Raw genomic sequence first — 23,126 nt, forward strand, 5'->3', positions numbered from 1 at the left:
CACCATGCGTCTCTTATATGTTAATATCACATACAATTCATACAGGCTGAGGGGGTGCACAGCAGAAGCACCACAGAGAGCACCATGCGTCTCTTATATGTTAATATCACATACAATTCATACAGGCTGAGGGAGGACCCACAGCAGAAGCACCACAGAGAGCACCATGCGTCTCTTATATGTTAATATCACATACAATTCATACAGGCTGAGGGGGTGCACAGCAGATGCACCACAGAGAGCACCATGAGTCTCTTATATATTAATATCACATACAATTCATACAGACTGAGGGAGGGTCCACAGCAGAAGCGAAACAGCCTGTGAAAGGCTCATAGTGACAATACATACACTGTTTCATGGCCTTTGAGTGAGAGGAAATGATCAGTGAATGTTATCCAACTCTTACCCGTTGTTTCTCCTTCCTCAGGTCATGCCTTGGAATGTTACACATGCAATAAGGCACAGATCAACGCAGACTGCACGTCGCACTCGGTATGCTCCACTAATGATGATACTTACTGCAAAAGTGTCTACTCATATGGCACAGGTAAGGTATGCTGCCCACTACTATGCAAACACTGATGTTAAATAAAGCATTCAACCTCACTTAGGTATTTCCCAGAATGCACAAAACCCAGCCTTGTATCTGTATACGGATTCCTGTGAATTCGGAAATATATGACGTGCTGTTAATGCAAAATTTAATATTGTATACAAAGGCGTATGATTTTAAATTATTTGATTGGGGGTGTGCCTGAGAATTCCCAATTAGCAAAATTTGGAGCCCTACTGACATGGACAGGCTGTGGGCTGAGCGGTGCAAAATCGCAAAACTAGACCGTATTACATGTGTGTGAAGTGTGCAAGTACTTCTGCTTCTTAGGAGCAAGCAAAGGTCACATTGAACATAGCTGGGCAATGATTGACTTACCAGGGTCCATCTGCATCCCAGTCTGGGACAGGTGACCCATCTGAGAAGATATTGGGGGCATGAAAGGGAAATATAAAATGTAAGCATTTGCCAAAGGTGGCAGGAGATTAACATGTGCAAATGCATGCATACTGGTGGGATTAGAAATTGGTCAATGATGACACATGCAAAAATAGAAATGGAACACAGGTGGCTTTTATTTCAAAATAATGAGAGAATACTCCATGCGTGGTTGTTGCTGCATGTTGAAAACCTGCACATACCTTCGAACAATAACTGTCACCCAGTGGGTGTAAAAAAAGAACCCACTTACACGCCTATTTGAAGTTTGAGCTTACTTAATCATCAAAAATATGGAGAAGTGGGTACGAAAATAGATTCATATTTGGGGTGGGCGGCTGCCTATCTTGAGAAATAGACACAACCCTGTTCAGGGTGACCCCTTAAGTCACTATATTAATCTGAGCTCAAACCCCTAGTAGGTAGGTACGGTACAGAGCAGACAGAGGTAACGTAGTGCAAGGTGTAAAGTATTTATGCAATATACAACAATAATAAAATATAATAAAAATCCCAAAATGAATTAAAATTATAGACTAATATTAATAAACAGAATGACACCAAAATCATAGAAAATCAATAGAGGCAACAGCAGATATAAATTTCAAGTGGCAGACTCAGCAAGACAAAGTAAAGCGCCAATGATAGGCAATAATCGCGTAGACAAGGAACAAGGTGCAACTTCAGGCAACCCACAATGGAGACTGTGTGTGATATACCTAGTGGATTGATCCCAGTGAAAGGCATTCGATTTTTAGAACATTTGAAAATGTTTCTAAGTCCCACTGTTCTGTAGGAAATGTTTTAGCAATTTTCCCAACTTTCTTCTGCTGCTGAAATAACCCCAGATGCACACTTCTAATGCCCCCAGGACCACAAGGGAGGCAAGTAGAGTCACACAGAGGGCCTCATTACGATGTGACTTAGAAAGACTCTTACTGGAGGTCAGAGTCTTTCGGAGCCACATTTTAGGTTTCACTTCCGACCACCACATAACAATGCAGTCAGTCGAAAGTGAAAGAGGCCGATCATTCCGGATAGATTCCAATGGGTTCAAGGAGCCCTTCGGCCAGTCGAAGTTCTCACCATAACCCCTAAGAATGTCATTTCTGCTGATGGGATTACGTTGTTGGTATCAACATGATTTCCATTTAGGGCTTTCCGACATGGAAAGCCTAAGTGAAAGCGACTTCTGGGGGCCCTAGCAGGGCACCCTTCTCCTTGTAGCCTCCATTTTGGTGAGGTGCCTGCCGCAAGGCACAGGGATTAACAGAAACTCCAGTTTATGACTGCAGCTCAAGCACCCATAGGGAAATTGGAGTATGCAACCGCACCATGTGAGGTTGTATTTTAATATCAATGTCGGGACGGCCGACCGGAGATCGGTCAGTTCCGAGACCGCAATGGTTTTGGGCAGATGTAAGTCTGCCTGTCATCGTAAAAAGGCACCGAGTGTCAGCCGGAGGTTAACAGCAGGGCCCGGTCTAGGGCCAGTTGCCACTGGTCAGATGGTTACTTTCAGGAAAAATTGTCTTCCTTTACCCACACAGAAGGCCAGGCAACTAACATTAGTATTCTACTGCGTTGTCCAGGGCACAAATGGGAGCAGGCCCAGTCCCCAAAGGCTCCTCTCAGGTCACATACAGCATGTGCAGTCCTCTTCTGATCTTTGGCAGGTACAGTAATTATTCTGTCCAGGTGCCTTGGAGTGCCAAATTATATGTCTGTCACTAGCTAGTTGGCGGAGACTCATGGGCACTCTCTAACCAATGGAGTAAAAGTTCACACGGCAAACCCTGTTTACATAGTTTTCGTAGTTTATGTTTCCCTTATTGCAATCAGGCCTGAAATGCAATGTACCTGGCCATTTTAGAGATGGCAAAATCTTTGGCCAAACTAATTTTGAGCTCTAAAGGCTGGGTGTGTGTGGAAATTGTACCATGGTTATCCCACAACAAAGCTAGAGACAGACGTCTGGTAGGATAAATGACTACCCTTTAATGACCATAAAGGGGATACACTAGAATTATCTTGGCATCCTGTTCTCTATCTTTCATGTGCACACTGTGTTACATGTGACTCAACTGAACTGCTAAGTAGGGTCTCGCAATGTGGTGTCACAAAATGCCAACAGCCCCCACTTTGAATATTCTGTGGCATTCAGAGGAGTCTCTGCCCATTCAGAGACTCCTCTGAATTGCATCTTGTTTGCTCCTGAGAGGCATTTCACATTTATTTTCTCTTAATCAAAGCTGAGAACAGGTTGGGAGAATATGGAAAGCTAATTAGCTGCCTGGTCCTTCAGATATGGAAAATGGTGACTTTCTAAAAGTCATTTTTTAAAATATTTATTAGAAATCCAACTTCACCATTAGATTTTTAATAACTATTAAAAATTAATCTGTAAAATGTTGAAGCTGGTCTCATTGCTGAGACACATAATTAGTATTTTAATAAGACCACAGATTTTCTACATTGGACAGCTAGACTTGCTGTAGTGAAAAGAGCTTTTTGGGCCTTATGCCTGTAGTGACATGGTAAGATTAATTTTCTACATATCTCACTTTTAAATACATTGCACCCTACCTTGTGCCTGCAAGGCCTACAGAAAAGTTACATACACATATATTATACTAGTGTAATATATAAAAGAATCAGAATATTTAAAAAAAAACATGATGTGTTCTTATTATAAAGTAAATAGATTGTTTTAAATGTATTTATTACCTAGATACTAATATCAACTGTGTATATTTTGTTGGTTTTTAATAACAATAACAACACATCATGTTTTTTAAATATTCTGATTCTTTTATATATTCTTACATAGACAAAAGTGCTGGGGCACATTAGTTATAAAGCCTGAAGGAGGAGGTTGGACCTGTATATACCTCTGAAACATTTTGCTTCTTGTTCTGCTTGAAATTAAAGTGTTGTGAATCATATGAATTCCGTTTGGATATATGGAAAGGATAAAAAATAAGATTAAATGTTGAATTAATGTTTATAATTATTCTTGAAACTGTGTTGATCGATTTGCACTTTTTTCTATATTTGTGATTTCATATTGTGATCTTTGATGTTATTGTATTTTAACTTTTTAAATGATCATTGAAATATATAACAAAAGAACATAAGTTTTTAAACCAACCAAATAAATATTTCCATATTGGACTTTTTGGCTACTGTGATACGAATTTGGTGATGGTTAGATGCTGAATGTGGTGTGGTACTATCACGGTATGTAATTGAAGTATCCCAAAGGGAGTTTATTTTAGACTGAGTGTCATTTTGGTGTCCTGTCCCTTTTGATAGTTGGACCCCTCTCTTTTTTGAGATACATTCTTTTCCCAGCCATTGCCTCTAAAGGAAAGTATATCCAATTCTCTTCTGATTCTTCTTGCCAATGTTTCGATGTATAAATCAAACAGTAACAGTGACAGGGGCAGCCTTGCCTTGTTCCTAGTGGTATAGCTGGGAGGGGTGGGGGGGCGGTCTACCCCAGGCAGCATCAGTTTTTGGGGGCGGTGGCCTTATCCCTGCTCTTACCTGTGGCCATTGTGGGGTGGCCACAGCAGGAATTGCCAGCCACCCCTGCTCCCGCCGTGGGCGTAAAATGCAGGGGCTGCAGCGGTGGCCACAGGCCTAGCTATGCCACTGCTAGTCCCTATAGTTATTCTAAAGGAGGGGATCAAATTCCCTTTTGCTAACAATTTAGCACAAGTGGAGTGGTAGATTAAAGCACATGTCTTACACAATCCATCTCCTAAGTTATAGGAATTTCATAATGGTTTACAAAAATAGCCAGTTCACTTTTTCCAATGCTCTGGTAACATCTAGAGTTACTACTGCCATAGGGGTCCTATATCAAGTAGCAAGAACAATAGAATCAATGAAGGCATATTTAAATTCATGCATTGTTCTTATGAAACTTTTCTGATTCTCATGAATACGATCCCCTATAGTACCACTAAGCCTTTCCGCTAAGATCTTAGCAAATATTTTATAATCACAATTGAAATTGAAATAGGTCTATATGATTCACAATCCCTTGCACATTTACCCGGTTTAAAAATTAATGTGATGGCAGCTTCATTCCATGATATAGGTATAGTTAACCCTTTTTCAAAGATCTATTTAAAGAACTTTGTCAGGATTGGTAGCAAAGATTCAGATAAAGCTTTACTTACTTCATGCAAAAGACTATTTGGACCTGCTGCCTTGCCCTGTTCACCGTCCTTAGTTGCTTGCTCCACTGCTAGGGGGTTATATTACTATGTAAACAGAAGCTATTTTCCTCCTGTAATATTTCGAAGGCATATTGATGCAAGCACCTTTTCACACCCTGTTATGTAACCTCGGATTATTATCTATCAAAATGGCCACCACCTTTGTATTTGAATTGTGCTTTGGACGTGCTATCTGTTGAACCCATCTCCTCTATTTAAAAAAGTCTATACACTCCTTTCCAGTCAAGTGTGTCTCCTGCAGGATAGTAACCTGAGCTGGATGTTCTTTTAAATATTGCATATGTCTTTCTCTTCTCCCTTTCACACTCAAACCATTTATTATCCATTTTAAGATCTTAATTTGAGCTGTCATAGCTCCTACTGTCTTTTTATAAACTTTGACGCGGGTGCCCATAAAAACAGATGCACGTTAGATAAAAGATCTTCAATGGTCCCAAAGAGTCTGAGGTTATTTTTGCTTTAATCTCAAATGTTCCCACAGAGCATCCCTACCCCATACCCTCCCCCCATCTCTGGAGACCTTGCCCTAACTTTCTGATGGCATATGCCCCTTAGGAGCAAGTCCCCACAATGTGCTGAATTGATTTATATGTGCCTAGGAAAAAAAGGTGTTAGAAAGCTTTGTATCAAACAAGTAAACCTAGTATTGCTTATGTGGGTAAAGAAAAACGGAAGAATAAAATGAGAAAGAAGGGAAAAACAAAATGCAACTCTCGACCATCCACTCCTGGTTTTCCAGTCTGATTAAGTGCTAAACAAAAAAATACTCTCTATAAATACATCAACTTCTTTAGAGCAATGGAAACTATGCATTTTGTTATTAAACTTCACTTTAGGATTAATGGAAATTTCAGCTGAACTGTTGTTCCCAGTTCTTTTGATGGGTCTATCCTTTTCTCCAGTTCCCACTGTTTGTTTTATGTAATGTGGGAAATACCAGATCCTACCTCACATGTAATCCGGTCTACTTTCGGTGATTTCAGTTTTAGGGCACTTGAAAGTCTACGTTCCTTTAGACTGTAAGTTATACAATTAATCATAATCTTTCTTGGTTTAGTTCTGTTCGGGGTTAGCCTTAAGGGGGCTCTGTGTACCCTTCCATATCCTTAAGGGTATCCTGTTCCGTGTCCTCAATTTGTGTCCCTATTTTGATTCAAAGGTTTTTAGGCCTTCCCCTCTGTCCCTTCCGATCATTCTGAAGAAACAGATGATTTTGTCTCTGGTTGTTTTCCAACATTCAAACCTGTCCTGATGACTTCCTCTTTTGTTTTTAAAGAGTGGATATCCTCCTAATTGGCTTCTATCCTTGTTGTTAAATCTTTGACGAAATCTTCCAGGATAGCCATTCTATTAGCAGTCAAGATTTACTAGCGGAATATGTGTTTAGTATTTCAGAGAACTAACATGGACAATACGTAATTGAAGCAACTCAAAATAAATCTGACATCAATTTATGAAACTAAAGCAGACCGTTATCTAAATTTAAATACGAAAACAATCTTGATCAGATAAATATAACCAGAATAATGGATTTTAGAAGCAATATGAAATCAGCGCAATTATAATACAGTGAAACTTTACTTTTGCGATCAATGGTAAAAACCACTTGTGACAATTGGTCACTTGTAGTTTGACTTGTGTGGAAAAATTGCAGGGCAATGTTGATCAGATTATCACCGGGATCATGTTTTGTGCTCAGCAATGTCAACTAAGCTGAATTGAGGTACCAGAGGGATGGCACAACCCAGCTATTGATTGGGTCTGGGGAGCTCCAATGATGTGCCATTACCATCACACCTGTGTAGAAACAATAAGGTTTTTTTCTTTTTGGCCTTCTATTTCTGACCTGCTTTTGTTGGTTTTATGACTGTGAGCATTTTACCACTGCTGATCAGTGCTAAAGTGCATATGCTCTCCCTATAAACTGTGTGTTATGGATTGGTGTTTCCAGGATTGGCTGATTTGATTTACTAGTCAGTCCCTAGTACAGTGCACTATGTGTGCCCAGTGCCTGTAAATCAAATGCTGCTAGTGGGCTAGTGCAAAAGAAACATGTGAAGAAGAAGATCTGGGTTTAATCCATTGTTCTTTTGCTCACAAGGCCAATCCAGTTTGGACCCAGCCATATGCAAATCAGTCTTGACCCGGTGCCCCATGGGAACAGTCCAGCCCGAACTGTCAAGCCAGGTCCTCCCTGGACCGGAAACAAGCATCCTGGTACCAGTTTCAGGGCATCGCTCTTCATCAGCCAGGCTAGCTTGTATCCAATGGTGCAGTGAGCATGGGACCCACATCTGGGCAAACCCTGCCAACTTAGGGCGACAAAAGCAAAAGAAACATGTGATGGACGGAATGCTGAAAAACGCAAACATTCACCCCCAGTCACAAAGATCTGGGTTTAATCCATTGTTCGTTTGCTCACCATGCCACCCCAATTTGGACCCACAGAAGCAGCCTGTAAAATGTGAATCAGGCCTGCAATTGCAGAGCCTGTGTGCAGTCTGGTACTGCCATGTCAACTTGGCAAAAACACCCACTTGCCAGGCCTTAACCATCCCTTTTCTTACATATCAGCCACCCTTAAGGTAGGCCCAAGGTACCCCTGTGGAAAGGGTGCAGTGTTTGTGAAAGGTAAGGCATGCCCTGGTGTGTGTGACATGCCCTGAAAGTGAATTACTGCCAACTTAGTTTTTCACTATTGCAAGGCTACCTATGGGGAGTTTGTTTATAACATCTTATAAACATAACTGGCCCTGGGAACAAGGTAGGAAACGAAGGTTTAGTATGCCTGAACTCAGAATGTTAAACTACATCTTTTAATGAGAGTGATTTTTACATTATGTGTTTGAAAATACCACTTTTAGAAAGTAGGTATTTTCTTGCTCAACCATCTAGTGTGCCTCTGCTAGGTTTGTGCATTGCATGTCTGGCTTTTGGATGACAGGGGCTGGAGAGGGGCAGTGGCTCCAGAAGTCTGATGAGTCAGGGCTGGGCTGAGTAGACCTGGGCTGCATTTAGTGTCAGGGGAGGATATTTCCTTTCACCTGACTGGGCCCAGTTTGCCTTTCACAATGCTGGCACAACCTCCTGCAAGGAAGTTGCACCAGATAGGTCAGAACTGGTTTAACCAAGCACAGGGCTTCTCTGCCACCAGAGAACAAAGGATTTTGCTGTAAAAATATTGGGGCCCAGACCCCAGAACTTTAGATCATTTCTGGTAATCAAGTGGAACCTTTGCCAAGGACAAAAACAGGAGAAGCTGAGGAGGAATACTGCCCCTTTGCTGTTTGCTGTCTGGGGTTGGCCTGCAGTGACTGCTGACTGCCAAGGAAAGGAGAATGGTCTTTGCTGTTTGTTGTACCCCCTGCTTGCAGAAGATCTCCAAGAGCTTGAAACTGAACTTGCCACCTGTTCTGAAGTCTCAGGGACACAAAGACTTTAACCCTTCTGTTACCAAAGAAGAATATTGCAACACTGAAGCCGGCGAGCAATGCCGTAACCTGCACTGAAGCCATGGGCACCGCTTGTGAAGAGCAAGACGCACTGCCCGACTTGCACTGTGGGCCCCACACCTGCTGCCGCGGTGATGCATTGACTCCGAAGCCATTACAGAGACCGCTGCCTGCATCAGAACCGAGGACACCGCTTGTGACATTCAGAACGCACCTTCCCGTCTTGCACCACAACCCCGACTTCACCGATGCCAGGGCTTCATTAACGCAGTGCTGATCCTCGTTGTGGGTGACTCCTTAATCCCTCGACCACTGCACCGTCGTAAGAAACTGCCACCTCACCCCCATCGCAATGTCACCTCCCCGACCAAGTAAGGAACCAATGTCTCACCTCCCCTGCACCGCAGTAAGGAACCGAGGCTTCCCTTCCCCATGGTTCAAAAGTAACATACACTACCTGCGCCAAGGAACAGTATATAGAAAAGGAGGTCCGAGTTACAGGTCAATTAGTTCATAAAGTAAGTTCTGTATTTACACCATACAGACAGACACCACAAATTAATTGTATCAATGAATAATTCTAGAAAAGAAAATATGCAGTTTACAAATTTCAACTTTGCATTTAGTTATGCAATGATTTACTTGTGTATTTTTCCATCATATTGAGTCATATATTTTCAACAGCATTATGTAATTGTGAAATCATTACATTTAAAGTGCTCTCAGTGAGGAAGGGAAGGGAAGTGTGAGAGTTGTGAGGGACTGGGTAAAGGTGGTGTGACTGTTTAAGAACATCGCGTCATAATCAAAAAACGCCTTTACAATCAAAGTGGTATGAGAGTTCCCAAATTACATCGCACATAGGTTGAAACAAATTAGTTTCTTTGAATCCTATGGTGTGTTAGGTTGCTGTAGTCTACGTTTCGACCCCCATGTACGCTAAAGGGTTATTCATGCCTCATGTTGGGGTCTTCGTCAGGACAGTGAAAGTAGAGAGCCTATAAGATAATGCGAAGGCTATGATTAGATCACTATGTGGTGATCTGTCTTTAAAAACAGAGAAAAAGGTCAGAGTTTACATACATCAAAGGACAGTAGACATCTGTGCCATCCTTGAGAGGGCCTGTGCGCGCTCCTGGAAATTCTGGAATACATAATGTGGAAAAAAGTCTCTGGCTCGGGCCCCAAGTTTTATCAACTGCAAAAGAAGAACTGGGGAAGACTTACTTGGACAAGATTCCTCATTGGAAAATGGACATCACCGTGTCAAGTGTGGTTTCAAAAGATCATTCCTTGGGTTCAATGCGCAGCGTTCGCCGTTCTGGGGAATTAACAAGATTGGGCAACTTAGTTGTAAAAGAGGGTTGCATACTGGTCGATGGCTACACAACTAATGTAAGGTCAAAAAATAATTAGCAAATGAGAACGGGTGTACCGACATTTAAATTGGCAAACCACGGAGCTGAGAAATGGGATCACTCACGTTGGTTGTGATGCCACTTAAGATATGGGGATCAAGTATATCAAAGGTGAGGTTTGGTTAACCATATTTATGCGGCGTTATCGGGGCCTGCCTAGCATGCAGGGATATCATAGTTGTTCTTATCTCTCCGGCGTGAAACCGCCGCCGTCAGTGCTCGCAGCTTCCTCGATGCATCTGCGGATGCTCGCGGTGCCGCCGCTGGATACTGATGGTAAAGGGAGGCTCGCCTGTTCTAAGCCAATCACGGCCGACTACTGCAGAACGCCTTGTCACCGCGCAGTGCGTGAGCAAGGGATCGTCTGCAAAGGTGCCCCAAGGAGTTTGGTTTAGTTAGGCAGAGAGGGATTTGGTTAAAAGAGTGGTTGCTTGAGAGAAGAGTTGTCGGTCAATTCAAGAATAAAGCAATGTTATAGCGAGGTTGCGCTCTGACTTGGCATGGATAGCGAATTGCGCTCGGATAATGGCACATAGATAATTCTCTCACATGTTTAACGCCGAATGGTACAATGTACAGATTCAGAGACATGCTAATTAAGAAACACAGTTAAAATGCCTGGATTGCATCACAAAATGGACATGGTAATACAGCTAAAATGCCTGGATTGCATCACAAAATGGACATTGTAATACAATAGTAGTTTTAATGTCCGACAGTGCATAGTTTGAGAGAAATATACATATTTAGTAAGAATTGCAGTTAAAAAACCTGGATTACATTGCAGGTATATATTATAATACAATGGTGATATTAGTCTCAGACAGCTAGTGTAGTGTATTAAACCACAAAATTTGGAACATAAAATGTGGTTCACTTCCAATGGGTAGTAAGACACTTAGTAAAGATGATAATAACAACGTGCATTGTAGTTGCAAGTGTAGGTCATCATTTGGGACTAAGGCAATAACGGAACTAAGGCAATTTAGAAACCTTGTGATATGAGCACTCAGGTTATATTGGATAAGTATGAGGGACATAATGTTTATTCTTGGTTTAGACCCGCCATTTGGGCATAGTTAGCATCTAGTTCATTGAGCCCTCCGTTGATAGTGTTCAATTTATGCATCCATTTGCACTCTCTGATGTTCAGAATGGAATTCAGATTGCCTCCTCCTTTTCAAGTACCACCCATCTGATTGATTCTGGGGTGTGGTTTTTTTCTTTGAAATGATCCACAAGTGGTGCCCCAACAAACAACAACAAATCCTAGTGCAGTGTTGGAATATGCGGTTTTTCACCATTTGCTGAGTTTGACCAACATACATCAAATTGCATGGGCATAGAATTGCGTAGATCACTCCACTTGTGTTGCAATTTGTGAAAGACTTCAGATCTATCGTGAGGTTGTTGTAAATCATTTGCTTGGTTTCCCAGCATGTTGGACATGCTTTGCACTTTGTGCATCTGAAATGCCCTATTACTTCTGGTAGACTCCATAGTCTTTGGATAGTCAGTGCCTGTGGTGTATCCAGCAATGATCGTACAACGTGGTCCCTTATGCTCTTAGCCTTTTTAAAAGCATGCATCGGTGGCTGTGGGCTGTCTAAAGTGTCCGCAATCAGGTCCCAATGTTTGTTGACAATTCTTCTTATTTCATTACTTTTTGTGCAACATGTCGTTACACAAATCATTCGTTCGTTGGTTGTAGTACGTGCCTTGGGTACCAATAGTATAGATCTGTCTTGGAACCATGCTCTTTTTCGGGATCTTTTCACCAGGCGTTTCGAATATCCCCTGTCTATCAGGCGGTGGATAAGATCTTCTGATTCTTTACAGAAATCTTCTTTGAGAGAACAATTTCTCCGAATACGGAGAAATTGGCCATAGGGTAGGTTGTCTCTTAGACCTCTGGTGTGATGACTGGTATACCTTAAGAGTGAGTTTCTTTCTGAAGGTTTCCTAAAGAGGGTGGTGTAAAAACACCCTTCCATCTCCTTTATGCTGATGTCAAGAAAATCGATAGATTCTCTGCTCATGTGCATTGTAAACTTGATGTCATCAGATTGGGTGTTCAGCCACTCCAGGAATGTATGTAGATCATCTTCCTCGCCTGTCCATATCATAAGGACATCATCTATGTAACGATGCCAGATTGAAATCATGTTTCGGTATGGGTTATCTTCTGAAAGAATGCAGTGATGTTCATATTCTGACATGAATAGGATTGCCAGGTCAGGGGCGAAGGCAGCGCCCATGGCGACTCCTTTGCTTTGAATGTAGAATTTATTTTGAAACACAAATACATTTTTGGTCATAGCAATTTCCAATAGATCAACAATGAATTCAGTAGGGACCTCTGCCGGTTGTTCCCGCCTTTGTAGAACTCGCTTTCTACACTCCAATGCAGGTCTCTGCGGGATGCTGGTGTATAAGGAGACAATATCCATTGTCACCAGGATTTGGTTGTTTTTATTGAAGGGGGTTTGATCGATTAAGTTGATGACTTGCATGGTATCCCTTAGGTAAGTGGGGGTCGCCTCAGCTAGTGGTTTCAGAAATACATCCACGTATTTACAGAGTGGTTCTAAAAGGGACCCGCAGCCGGATATGATGGGCCGTCCCGGCGGTTTGACTGGGTTTTTGTGTACTTTGGGTAGTACGTATATAGTTGGTACCCTTGGTTGGTCCACATTAAGGTATTCAAATTCCTTCTTGGTCAGGAATCCCGTCTCTAGGGCTTTGTTGGTAATTGCCAGGATCTCTGTCCTAATCTCCTTAGTAGGGTCTCGTACTACTGGTCTGTAGCTGATGCCATCCATTAATTGGGAGTAGAAATCTGTTTAGTAATCCTCCACATCCATCATGACTATGGCTCCCCCTTTGTCAGCTAGTTTGATCACCACCGACTTGTTGTTTTTAAAGCGTATCCAACGCTTTCCGCTCACCCGGGCTGATATTATGTTTCACATATGATCTTTTACCACATGTTTTCAGAACGTCCCTCAGTACCACGCTCTCATATGTCAGGATTTTATGAGGGACTGATGCCATGATGGGCATAAATGTTGAGGGAGGTCATAAATTGGTGAAAGCCTTCATGGCAGTTGATGGTCTGTTGGTGAAAAAGTTTTTCAATCTTAATTTTATGAAGAACCTAGTAAGTTCTGCTTGTACATTGAATCTGTTAGGGTTGGAAGTTGGTACAAAAGATAACCCTTTGCAGAGTATACGGGTTTCCTCTGTAGTAAGAGTATGATTTGATAAGTTGATTATTGGGCTTGAAATGGGCAGTGTCCTGGGGGTTCCCCCGGTTACCATCTGTAGGTCTTCCTCCTGGTGCTCCTCTCCCCGTGGTCTTCTGGTTGGAATCGGACCTGTTTGGTATTCTGCGCCAAGGAAGCATCACCTCCCCGACGCCGTGCACCGTCTTTGCTTTCATCAATTTAAAGGTACTGTTCTTTGTGGGTCTGACATTGCTCACCTCACGGTTGGCACCGTACTTAGGGAATTTTATCTGTCACGACGTTGCTATAACTCCAGGTGGAGTTATTTGTTGTTACATGCTTTATTTGAGTGAATCATCTATTTTTAAGGATATCTTGATAACTATATTGTGGATTTTTTTTTGTTTAATCTTGTTTTGGTTTAGATAAAGATTGCTTATTTTTCTAAACTGGTGTGGTGTCCATTTGTAGTGTTTTCACTGTATTACTGTAAGAGTTCAAAAATGCTTTACACACTACCTCTGAGATAAGCCTGTTTGCTCATACCAAGCCACCAAGGGGTTGAGCACGGGTCATTATAGGAGTGTATCCCCCTTACCCTGACTAGACACAAGGGTCCCTATTCGGACAAAGGTACCTACCTCTGCCAACTATAGACCCCCAAATCTAACAGTTCTTATGATGGAAATATGGTTCAAATGTTATCTATCAAAGTAAATTATACAAGTGCAACTCATGGTATTCTTTAAAAATGATAATATACATCATTCAGTGAGGATTACTACCTACAAATATCCCATTTTATCATTGGTAATGTGAAAATTAGAAGAAGTCGAATATGGGAAATTAAAGAAAATATTAAGGTAATCTTATACTCTTCTCAGACATGAACATATCACATATAATCAGAGGGAATTAACCCAAAATCGGATACAAAACACCAACCAGGTGTGATTGTATGACTTAATAACTTAAATTATTAATATAAACTCTCAAAAACAGAATAACAGGTAGAGGATAAATGATTACATTCAGGCAATATTTTCAAGAAAATAATAAAAATTCAGGACACAAAGTTTACAGTAAGAGGACTCCCTAAATGATCTGAGGGATGCTTAGGAGGAGGTAGAATTGCTCTTGTTATTGTAGAAGTAAGAGTGGCTCTTAAGAAAAGTCATCATTGAAGGCGATAAGTCCAGATGGGTTCCAAATGGACCTATGGAACATCACCCTAAACCTATGGGCATCTTTAATTTGTAAGTATTTTCATGCTTATGTAAGACTGGTTTACCACAATCTTGGCATTCAGCCATTATTATTGTCCCTGCCTCTAAAAGGGGCATTTCGCAATTGCATGAATGCTATGGTCCAATCTCAATATTGGACTCGGCTGGCAAGTTAGTGGGCAGACTTTTGGACTGGGTAGCGGCAACTTGCATTCTGTCGAAGGCACAGTACAGACTTTGTGGGCGGCTGGGAACAATGGAACAATATTTAAACCTGCACTTGCTGATTACCAAGTATACCATTTCTAAGCAGGGTTTCATGTACCTGGCCTTCAGGGACCTGTCCTGCACCTTCAAAAGTGTGGTGAGGTCAAAGCTTTGGAACATACTGACTGATCTGGGAGTCAATGGCAATCTGGTCATGATCTTGGGAGCCTTCCATTATGATCTCTCTGCCTCAGTCAGTATGGTCCGTTATGCGGGAGAGCAGAAAATACTTAATTAGACGTGGGGTATGTAAGGGGTGCATTTTAGCTTCTGTTGCTTTTTTAAGTGCATATTATTGACCTTGGTTCTGTCTTGTCCGCCAGAGTTACAGATAACCCCTTCTGTAGCTGGAAAGGAAACCCTGTATTGTTACACGCGGATGACACGGTTTTGGTGGCCAGAATTACCAGTGGCTTAAAGATATTATATGATTAATTTGTTTTATTTATGGGTTCTCTGAGTCTGGCAACATTCATGATTATGTGTAACCTAGCGCTAACTATGATTAGGGATATCAAGTTAGAAGGTCAACCTGTGGCCCTCACCCCTGAATCTTCCTATTTGGGTGTGGTTTTTGATTCGAAGGGGAAATGGGGATCTTATATTTCGACTGTAAGGCAAAACTTTAATGGGTCTATTGAGTTTGTGTTTAGTTAGGCTTGGGAAAAAGCCCATCGTCTCCCTTTTGGAGATCTTTAGGAGAAAGTGTATCCCTATCTTAATGTATGGTGCTGGCCTGTGGGGCTATATAAAAAATCTAAGACCCTTCAAGGAGTGTAAAACAGAGTATTAAGGAGACTTATGGGGATCCCACCTACTTGGTCCACCTATTACTTTTCTATCAGCTCAAAAGGATGGTAAAGCTAGCAATGGTGCGGGTAAAGTCCTTGTTTAAATAAAATAGACTAATTCTTAGAGAACTGAATGAGTCCTCCAAAACCATGGTTAGAGGACACGCTGCTCTGCAGGCGACTCTGGGAATGGCTTCATACTTGGGCTGGTTTGACTTCTCAAGGGTGAGAAAGCTACTTGGACAATTCTGTTTAGGTTTCAGGAGATGGCATCTGAGTTTCCCAATAGGGCAGACTGAGGTGGCTAACATTGTGATATGCCCTTGCGATGAAGTGTCATCTCAAAATCTGTTACACTTTGCTTTTTTTTTAATTTTACCAGGAATTTAGCAAGATGTGTCAGCTTCTCGTTGTCAGGAGCCGGGGCATTTGGACCCCTCTGCCTGCCCTGGAGTATTTGCAAACAATGTAGTACCCTTGGCACTGTGTTAACATTTGCTCCTTCCTAAAACGTGCAATTAAAAGGTGGAATTCAATGTTGTGATAGCTGTTTTTCATGTCTGACAAATGTTTAGGCATTGATATCAATATCATGGTGCTGCTTATTTATTTGATCTGTGTTTATAGTTGTTTTAGGATAACTGGCCACAAGGGCTAAGCAATATACACATTTTAATGCTAATAAGGTCACTGATAGTTTTTGATTTGTGATAAAATTCTACGTAACATATGATTTACTTTTGACTTGATAAATACTGTCTTTTTGTCTATTGTGCATAATAGCAAGTAGAGGATGAATGACTACTTTATTTATTTTATTTATTTATTTAAAGTATTTTTATAGCGCGGCTAACAACTTGCAGGTTTCCTGGCGCTGGAGAATACTCTTTAACTGAGGAGAACAAGAACGAGTAGCAGGCAAATAGAGTTTGGGAAATGGCCAGGTCTTGATACGTTTCCGAAAGGGGAGGAGTTGTGATATTTGGCGGATGTCCAAGGGCAGACTGTTCCACAATTTAGCCGCTGCGACTCTGAAGGATCTGCCCCCAGTTCTGACTTTGTTGTATCTAGGAATTTTTACCAGACAGGCTGAGGCAGAGCGAAGGGTTCTTTTAGGGGTGTACCAAGAGAACAAGGCTTGCAGAGGTCTGGGCCCAACTCCATGCAGAGCCTTAAAGACAAGGCAAAGGGCCTTGAATGCCACACGCTGCTTCAGAGGTAGCCAGTGTAGCTCGGCTAAGGCCGCTGTGGCAGAGGATCTCCTGGTCCAGCCAAGAGCTAGCTTGGCAGCAGCCGACTGAATTCTTTGGAGTCGATCCAACAGCACAGCTGGAGACTCAAGTAACAACGCGTTACAATAATCGAGGCGACTAAGAATAGTGCACCTGACTATCAACGCCCGAGCTTGTGCGGGAAGGAGTGGCATAATTTTGTGCAGGGAACGCAAAAGGGCGGAGCAAGTCCCCACTGTTTTTGCAACCTGGGTTTCCATACTCAGCTTGTTATTAAGCATGGCCCCCAGGTTGCGGACCGAGGTCACTGGCTGTGGTTTATCCGGTGTTTCTGGAGGCCAGAAATCGCTCGGGAATGGGCGAGGTATTCTGTTACCAGCACAAAACAGAATCTCAGTTTTGGAGGAGTTAAATTGCAGGGAGTTTTTGTGCAACCACCCAGCCGTCTCTCTTAGGCGGTCGTGAAATGATGTTAAGGGGATAGAGTCTTCTCCCTCCCAAGAGAGAATGAGCTGGGTGTCGTCCGCGTAGTTGATAGTTTTTAACCTGTAGGTCTTTATTAACGTGATCAAGGGCTTAAGATACACGTTAAAAAGAATGGGGCTGATGGAGGAGCCCTGGGGTACTCCCTGGGGTACGGATGCGAATGCGGATTGGAATGGGGGAGGGACACCGCCTGTCTCCTGTCCCGCAGGTAGGAATGGAACCATAGCAGAGCCGTGCCATCCACCCCGGCCTCACCGAGTCTCTCCAACAGAGTCCTGTGGTTGACCGTATCGAATGCGGCAGACAGTCCCAGCAGTATCAAAGCTACTGCCTGGCCCCTGTCTGCACGCATACGAAGATCCTCCATGGCTGTCAAGACAGCAGTTTCGGTGCCATGGGCTGGATGAAAGCCAAATTGGAGGTCGTCCAGGATGTGGTTCTGCTCCAGGTGAGTAGAGAGACAGGAGCTGACCCATCGTTCGGCAACTTTTGCTGGGAATGGCAGGATGGAGATAGGCCGATAGTTCGACAAACATTCAGGATTTAAGGAGGGCTTTTTCAGCAGCGGGGTGACAAGAGCTTGCTTCCAAAGAGTTGGAACATATCCGCAATGCAGGGATTGGTTGCAGATTCTGCGCAGAGTGCCGAAGAGTTCGGTTCCAAAACTTTTCCAAATTTTTGGAGGCAGAGGATCAAGAGGGGAGCCCGAGGTGATTCCGAGCGCCAGTCTTTCAAACTCGGTTTCTGGAATCGGGGGGAATTCCTGCAACCTTACCGTGGGGAGGTGACCTGAATGCGTCGAGTCAGAGCCGATGGTACTAGCTCCTGGGTTGTTGGGGCAGCCCAACGGAGGGGAGGTGTTCAGATTGTGGATAATGGTAACGATTTTATCTATAAAAAATGATGCGAGATTGTCGCAAAAAGCTTGTGTACGTGGCAGAGTCATTGTGGCGCAATCTGGGTGGGTTAGGTTTATGAGAATCTGAAAGATACTTTTCGAGCTGTTGGAGGCGTTGGCAATGGTTGAGCAAAAGTAGTTGGCTTTACTTTGCACAATAGCAGTTTTATATGCCCGAAGGTTATCTTTCCAGAGAGACTTGTTGGTGTCGGAGTAGCCTTGCCTCCATTTTCTCTCCGATTGTCTGCAGGCTAATTTGAGGGCTCTCAAGGAGTCGTCAAACCAGGGAGCTGGTGCTCTGCTCTTAAGTTTGCACTTTTTTGGGGGGACGAGGGAGTCCGAGGTATTGGAAATCATTGTGCAGAGGGCATTGTAGTTGTCCTCCACCGATTTAGAGGGGGAGAAGCTATTTTCCACTTTGAATACAGAGACGGACGATCTTAATTTGTCCAGAGCTTTCCAGTCTCTGTACAGAAAATCGGGAGAGGTGCTATGTGACGGCCTGCTGGCTCTGTTACCAATTATGTGGAATTTGACTTTCAGCAATATTCCAAAGAAAATATCAATAATTGATGGCTCAGAGTTAAGAGTAAGATGATAATTGCTTATTTCAGTTGATACAGCCATACATTTCTGTTGCAAAGGTGCCTAGATACCAGTGTCATACAAACGTCTGCAAATTTCAAACAGGCAGCAAAAATGTTGTGGAAGCCTTTAAAAAGTAGTTTTATTGTTATATTCAATATAGGTACCCTATATAGGTGGAGTTAACATTGCAACCTTTCACCTATATTCTTCCCTACATTATATACATAATGGTTCTTCGGGAGTATCCTATTACCCAGATACGACACTGCATTCAGAAGGCTGGTTTTCCCTTGTTCTAATCTCATACATAATGCATGAGGTTTCTTGGAAAACACAAGATGATGGACGGAATGTCGCACAATGGCAAAACATTCACCCCAGTCACAGATCTGGGTTTAATCCATTGTTATTTTGCTCACCAAGCCACCCCAGTTCAGACATGGCCATATGCAATTCAGTCTTGACCTGTGCGTCATGGGAACAGTCCAGACCAAACTGCCAAGCCATGTCAGACAGTGCAAAGCTTGGCATGTCTGAACTGGGGTGGCGGAGTGAGCTAAAGAATGGTGATGGATTAAACCCAGATCAGTTGACTTGGGGTGAGTGTTTGATTTGCTCAAACACTCTGTCCATCATCCCCTTTTGTATTTCTTTGAGGTTTCTTGGAAGAACAGCAGGACTACCATCTCCTGTATAATATCTCTGTATAAAGTTCAGGTCTGACGTAATTCTTTAGGCCGATACAGTAACACAGCAAGATAGGACCCCTTGGGAGACCTATGGGTACATATAAATCATGTCCTGCTTAAAAAGACGGAGGAGACCGTTACTTCCCGGCTCACACACTGAACAGAGATGCTGAGGTTCCTCCATGCAGACATTCCAGCATGAAGAGATCTAACACCCCTCGAGACTAGGACGGGTCCCATATTCTCTCATTCTCAGGTAATGGCGTTCACTAGATCCTAGAGGTATTATTGGCATAACACCTACGTAGATGCACTTTTTATCATGTGTTTTATGTACTTGTATATATTCCTGATTACTGCAAAATGATAGAACTGTACCATCCCTTCACTTTCATAGTACTGCTAATCATATATCTCTGTTACTGCCTAACGGTTGTTACAGCTCATCTATTCTACACTAGAATAACAACTGTTCAATAAATCCTTATTGACAAAATGGCCAGTATGTTTATTCTGTGTATCTTTGAGACCAACTGAATGAGCACGAGTGCCTGAGGGAAAGGTAGTATATTGTTTACACGATTCTGAGGGATCAGGGTTGTCAAGTTCTGAGGTTGCCAAAAACTATTCTCTCCCAGAAAAGAGGAGATTATATTGGCACTTTGAGCTAGCTGATACAGACAGGCTAGCATACTCGATGGGGGCTCACGGAACCAGTCTGCCACCAATCCCACAGTTGATGTTATCCAAACACACCCATCCTGTATAGGGTATATAGGAACTGAACGACAGTATTGAAAATATGTATTCCATACAATGAATCACATGTAGATGTGCAGAGAAAAGTGCCCGTCCGTGCCTGGACCGTGCACAGCGCCAGAACCCCTGGGCTCCGCAAACAGCACAACACCCAACTCTGCTACAATGTCAGCACCCTCCACGCACTCAACACTGAATGAACATATTCCTTCTTCCAGGCCACCCGAAGCGTACCCATGGACCCTTCTCCTGCCTGAACTGCAGCTTCACCAACAACAGACCGGCCAATCCACCCACCAGGACTGGACACGACCACCTCAGATGCATACTCCTGAACACCCGTCCGCATACAAACACACCATCGAACTCTGGGACCTGCTCGACACGTCCTCCCCAGACATTGCCTTCCTGACAGAGACCTGGATGAACGACTCCTTGACACCCGACATCGCCATAGCCATCCTGGACGGCTACAAGATCACCCGCAGAGACCGCATCAATGGAGTAGGAGGTGCAATCACCATCATCCACAAGTCCACCCACAAGGTCTCAAACAAACTCCGATGACACCCTCAACACTGCTGAAGAGCTGCACTTCCAGATTCACACTGATCCCAACACCACCCTCCAAGGTACTATGATCAACAGGCCCCCCGGACCCCAGCCACAATTCATCGACTCCATCACCAACTTAATCAGCACGCACGCCCTCGCATCCACAGACTACTTCCTACTAGGGGACCTGAATTTCCACCATTAGAAAAACAATACCAATTCCACCATCCTGCTCGACAACCTTGCCAACCTCGGACTCAAACAGCTCGTAACGACTCCCACTCACTCCGCCGGACACACGCTCAATCCCATCTTCTCTGCAAGCTCCCAAATCTCCTTCAGCCACACCACCGAGATCCACTGGACCGACCATCGCTGTGTCCACTTCACCTTCAAGAAGCCCACCACGCACCACCACACCCAACAGAACACCCAACAGATCCCCCGCCGTTGCTGGAGCAAAATCACCGAAGACCAACTACACACCGCCCTCACCCGAAGCCCACCCACAGAGCCCACCGACCCTTCCGCCGCCGCCAACAACCTCAGATGCTGGATCGTCAACACCCTCGCCCCAATCAAGAATCCCTCCAACAGCCGCACCAACAAGACTGCCTGCTGGTTCACCGCAGATCTCCAGACTAAGGGTGGGCGGGCAACTTCACTACGCCCACGAAGTGGGCGTAGTGTTGCCTACTTCGCCCTTTGCAAAGTAGGCGAAGCAGGCAACACTACGCCCACTTCATGGGCGTAGCGAAGTTGCCCGCCACCCGCCTCCCTCCCACCCTCCCTTAATGCTTACATTAATATATAAAAGAATTATAAAACCACTTACTTTGTCCTGCCGCGTCCCCGGGGCTCCCGCAAGTCATTGCGCCGCCTGCGCACGCGTCTTTGATGCTAATGAGCATGCGCGGGCGGCCACGCATGCGCATTTCTCATGAGAGAAATGAGAGCGGGAGCCCCGGGGACGCGGCAGGACAAGGCAAGTGGTTTCATAATTCTTTTATATATTAATGTAAGCATTTAGGGAGGTGGGTGGCGCGTAGTGGGGCTACGCGAAGTGCGTGGGTGGGCGTAGTGTTTTGCCCACTTTGGGTAGCTTCGCGAAGCCCCACTACGCCCACTATGCCCAGGGTTACTCCAGACCTCCAAGTAAAACTGCAGAAAGCTGGAGAAGAAACGGCACCATGAACAGACACCAGAGAACAAAGCAGCCCACAAGAACGCCATCCGCCAACATCATCACCTCATCAGAGCAACCAAAAAACCTCCTTCAAGGACCACCTCGACAACAAGGCACACAACACCAAAGAGCTCTTCAACTTTGTGAAGAAACTCCCCAATCCCAGGGCCAGCACCAATGACATCCCACCCTTGCAAGACCTGTGCGACACCCTGGCCTCCTTCTTCCACCGCAAAATCACAGACATCCACAACAGCTTCGACAACCAGGCCTCCTCTACATCCACCAACACTTCTGGCCCCACGGACTCCACCCACGGCAACCCTCTTCTCACCTGGACCAACATCAACGACGATGACACCATCAAAACCATGAGCAACATCCATTCCGTCACCCCATCATACCCGTGCCCCCACCACATGTTCAACAAAGCCAGCGCCACCATCGCACCCCACCTCCGCAAAGCCATCAACATCTCCTTCGAGACCGCGGCCTTCCCGGAGAGCTGGAAGCATGCCGAGATCAACGCCCTGCTCAAGAAGACCAAAGAAGACCCCATGGACATCAAGAACTTAGGACCCATTTCCCTACTGCCGTTCCCGACGAAGGTCATCAAGAAAACTGACAACGAATAGCTGACCTGCTACCTAGAGGAGAACAACATCCTGGACCCATCCCAGTCTGGTTTCTGTACCCAACCTCAGCACCGAAACAGCCCTCATCGCCTCCACCAATGACATCAGAGCCCTGCTGGACAATGACGTGACCGCAGCCCTCATCCTCCTGGACCTGTCAGCTGCCTTCGACACTGTCTGCCACAGCACCCAATGCACCCGCCTCCATGAGGCAGGAATCCGAGGCAAAGCACTGGATTGGACCCCCTCCTTCCTCTCAGGCAGAACACAGAGCATCCACCTCCCTCCCTTCCGATCCAAAGCCACCAAGATCATCTGTGGCGTACCCCAAGGATCCTCCCTCAGCCCCACGCTGTTCAACATCTACATTGCCTTACTCGCACACGTCGCTAGACTGCACAAACTCAACATCATCTCCTATGCCGACGACACACAACTGATTCGCTCACTCACTAAGGACCCTCTCACCGCCA

General features: G+C 44.1%; 1 protein-coding gene across 1 annotated transcript in view; it reads left to right on the top strand.

Annotated features, from left to right (window-relative positions):
* The window catches only part of LOC147718151 (prostate stem cell antigen-like), a 65,309-nt gene that overhangs the window by 37,219 nt on the left and 4,964 nt on the right, over window positions 1-23,126 (top strand). The window contains exon 2 of the mRNA XM_086919226.1: window positions 431-550. Coding sequence (XP_086775352.1) covers window positions 431-550 — 120 coding nt within the window. The remainder of the gene's footprint in view (window positions 1-430; window positions 551-23,126) is intronic.

This window comes from Lissotriton vulgaris, chromosome 4_2 (assembly GCF_964263255.1).
Source record: "Lissotriton vulgaris chromosome 4_2, aLisVul1.2, whole genome shotgun sequence".
Classification (NCBI taxonomy): Eukaryota; Metazoa; Chordata; class Amphibia; order Caudata; family Salamandridae; genus Lissotriton; species Lissotriton vulgaris.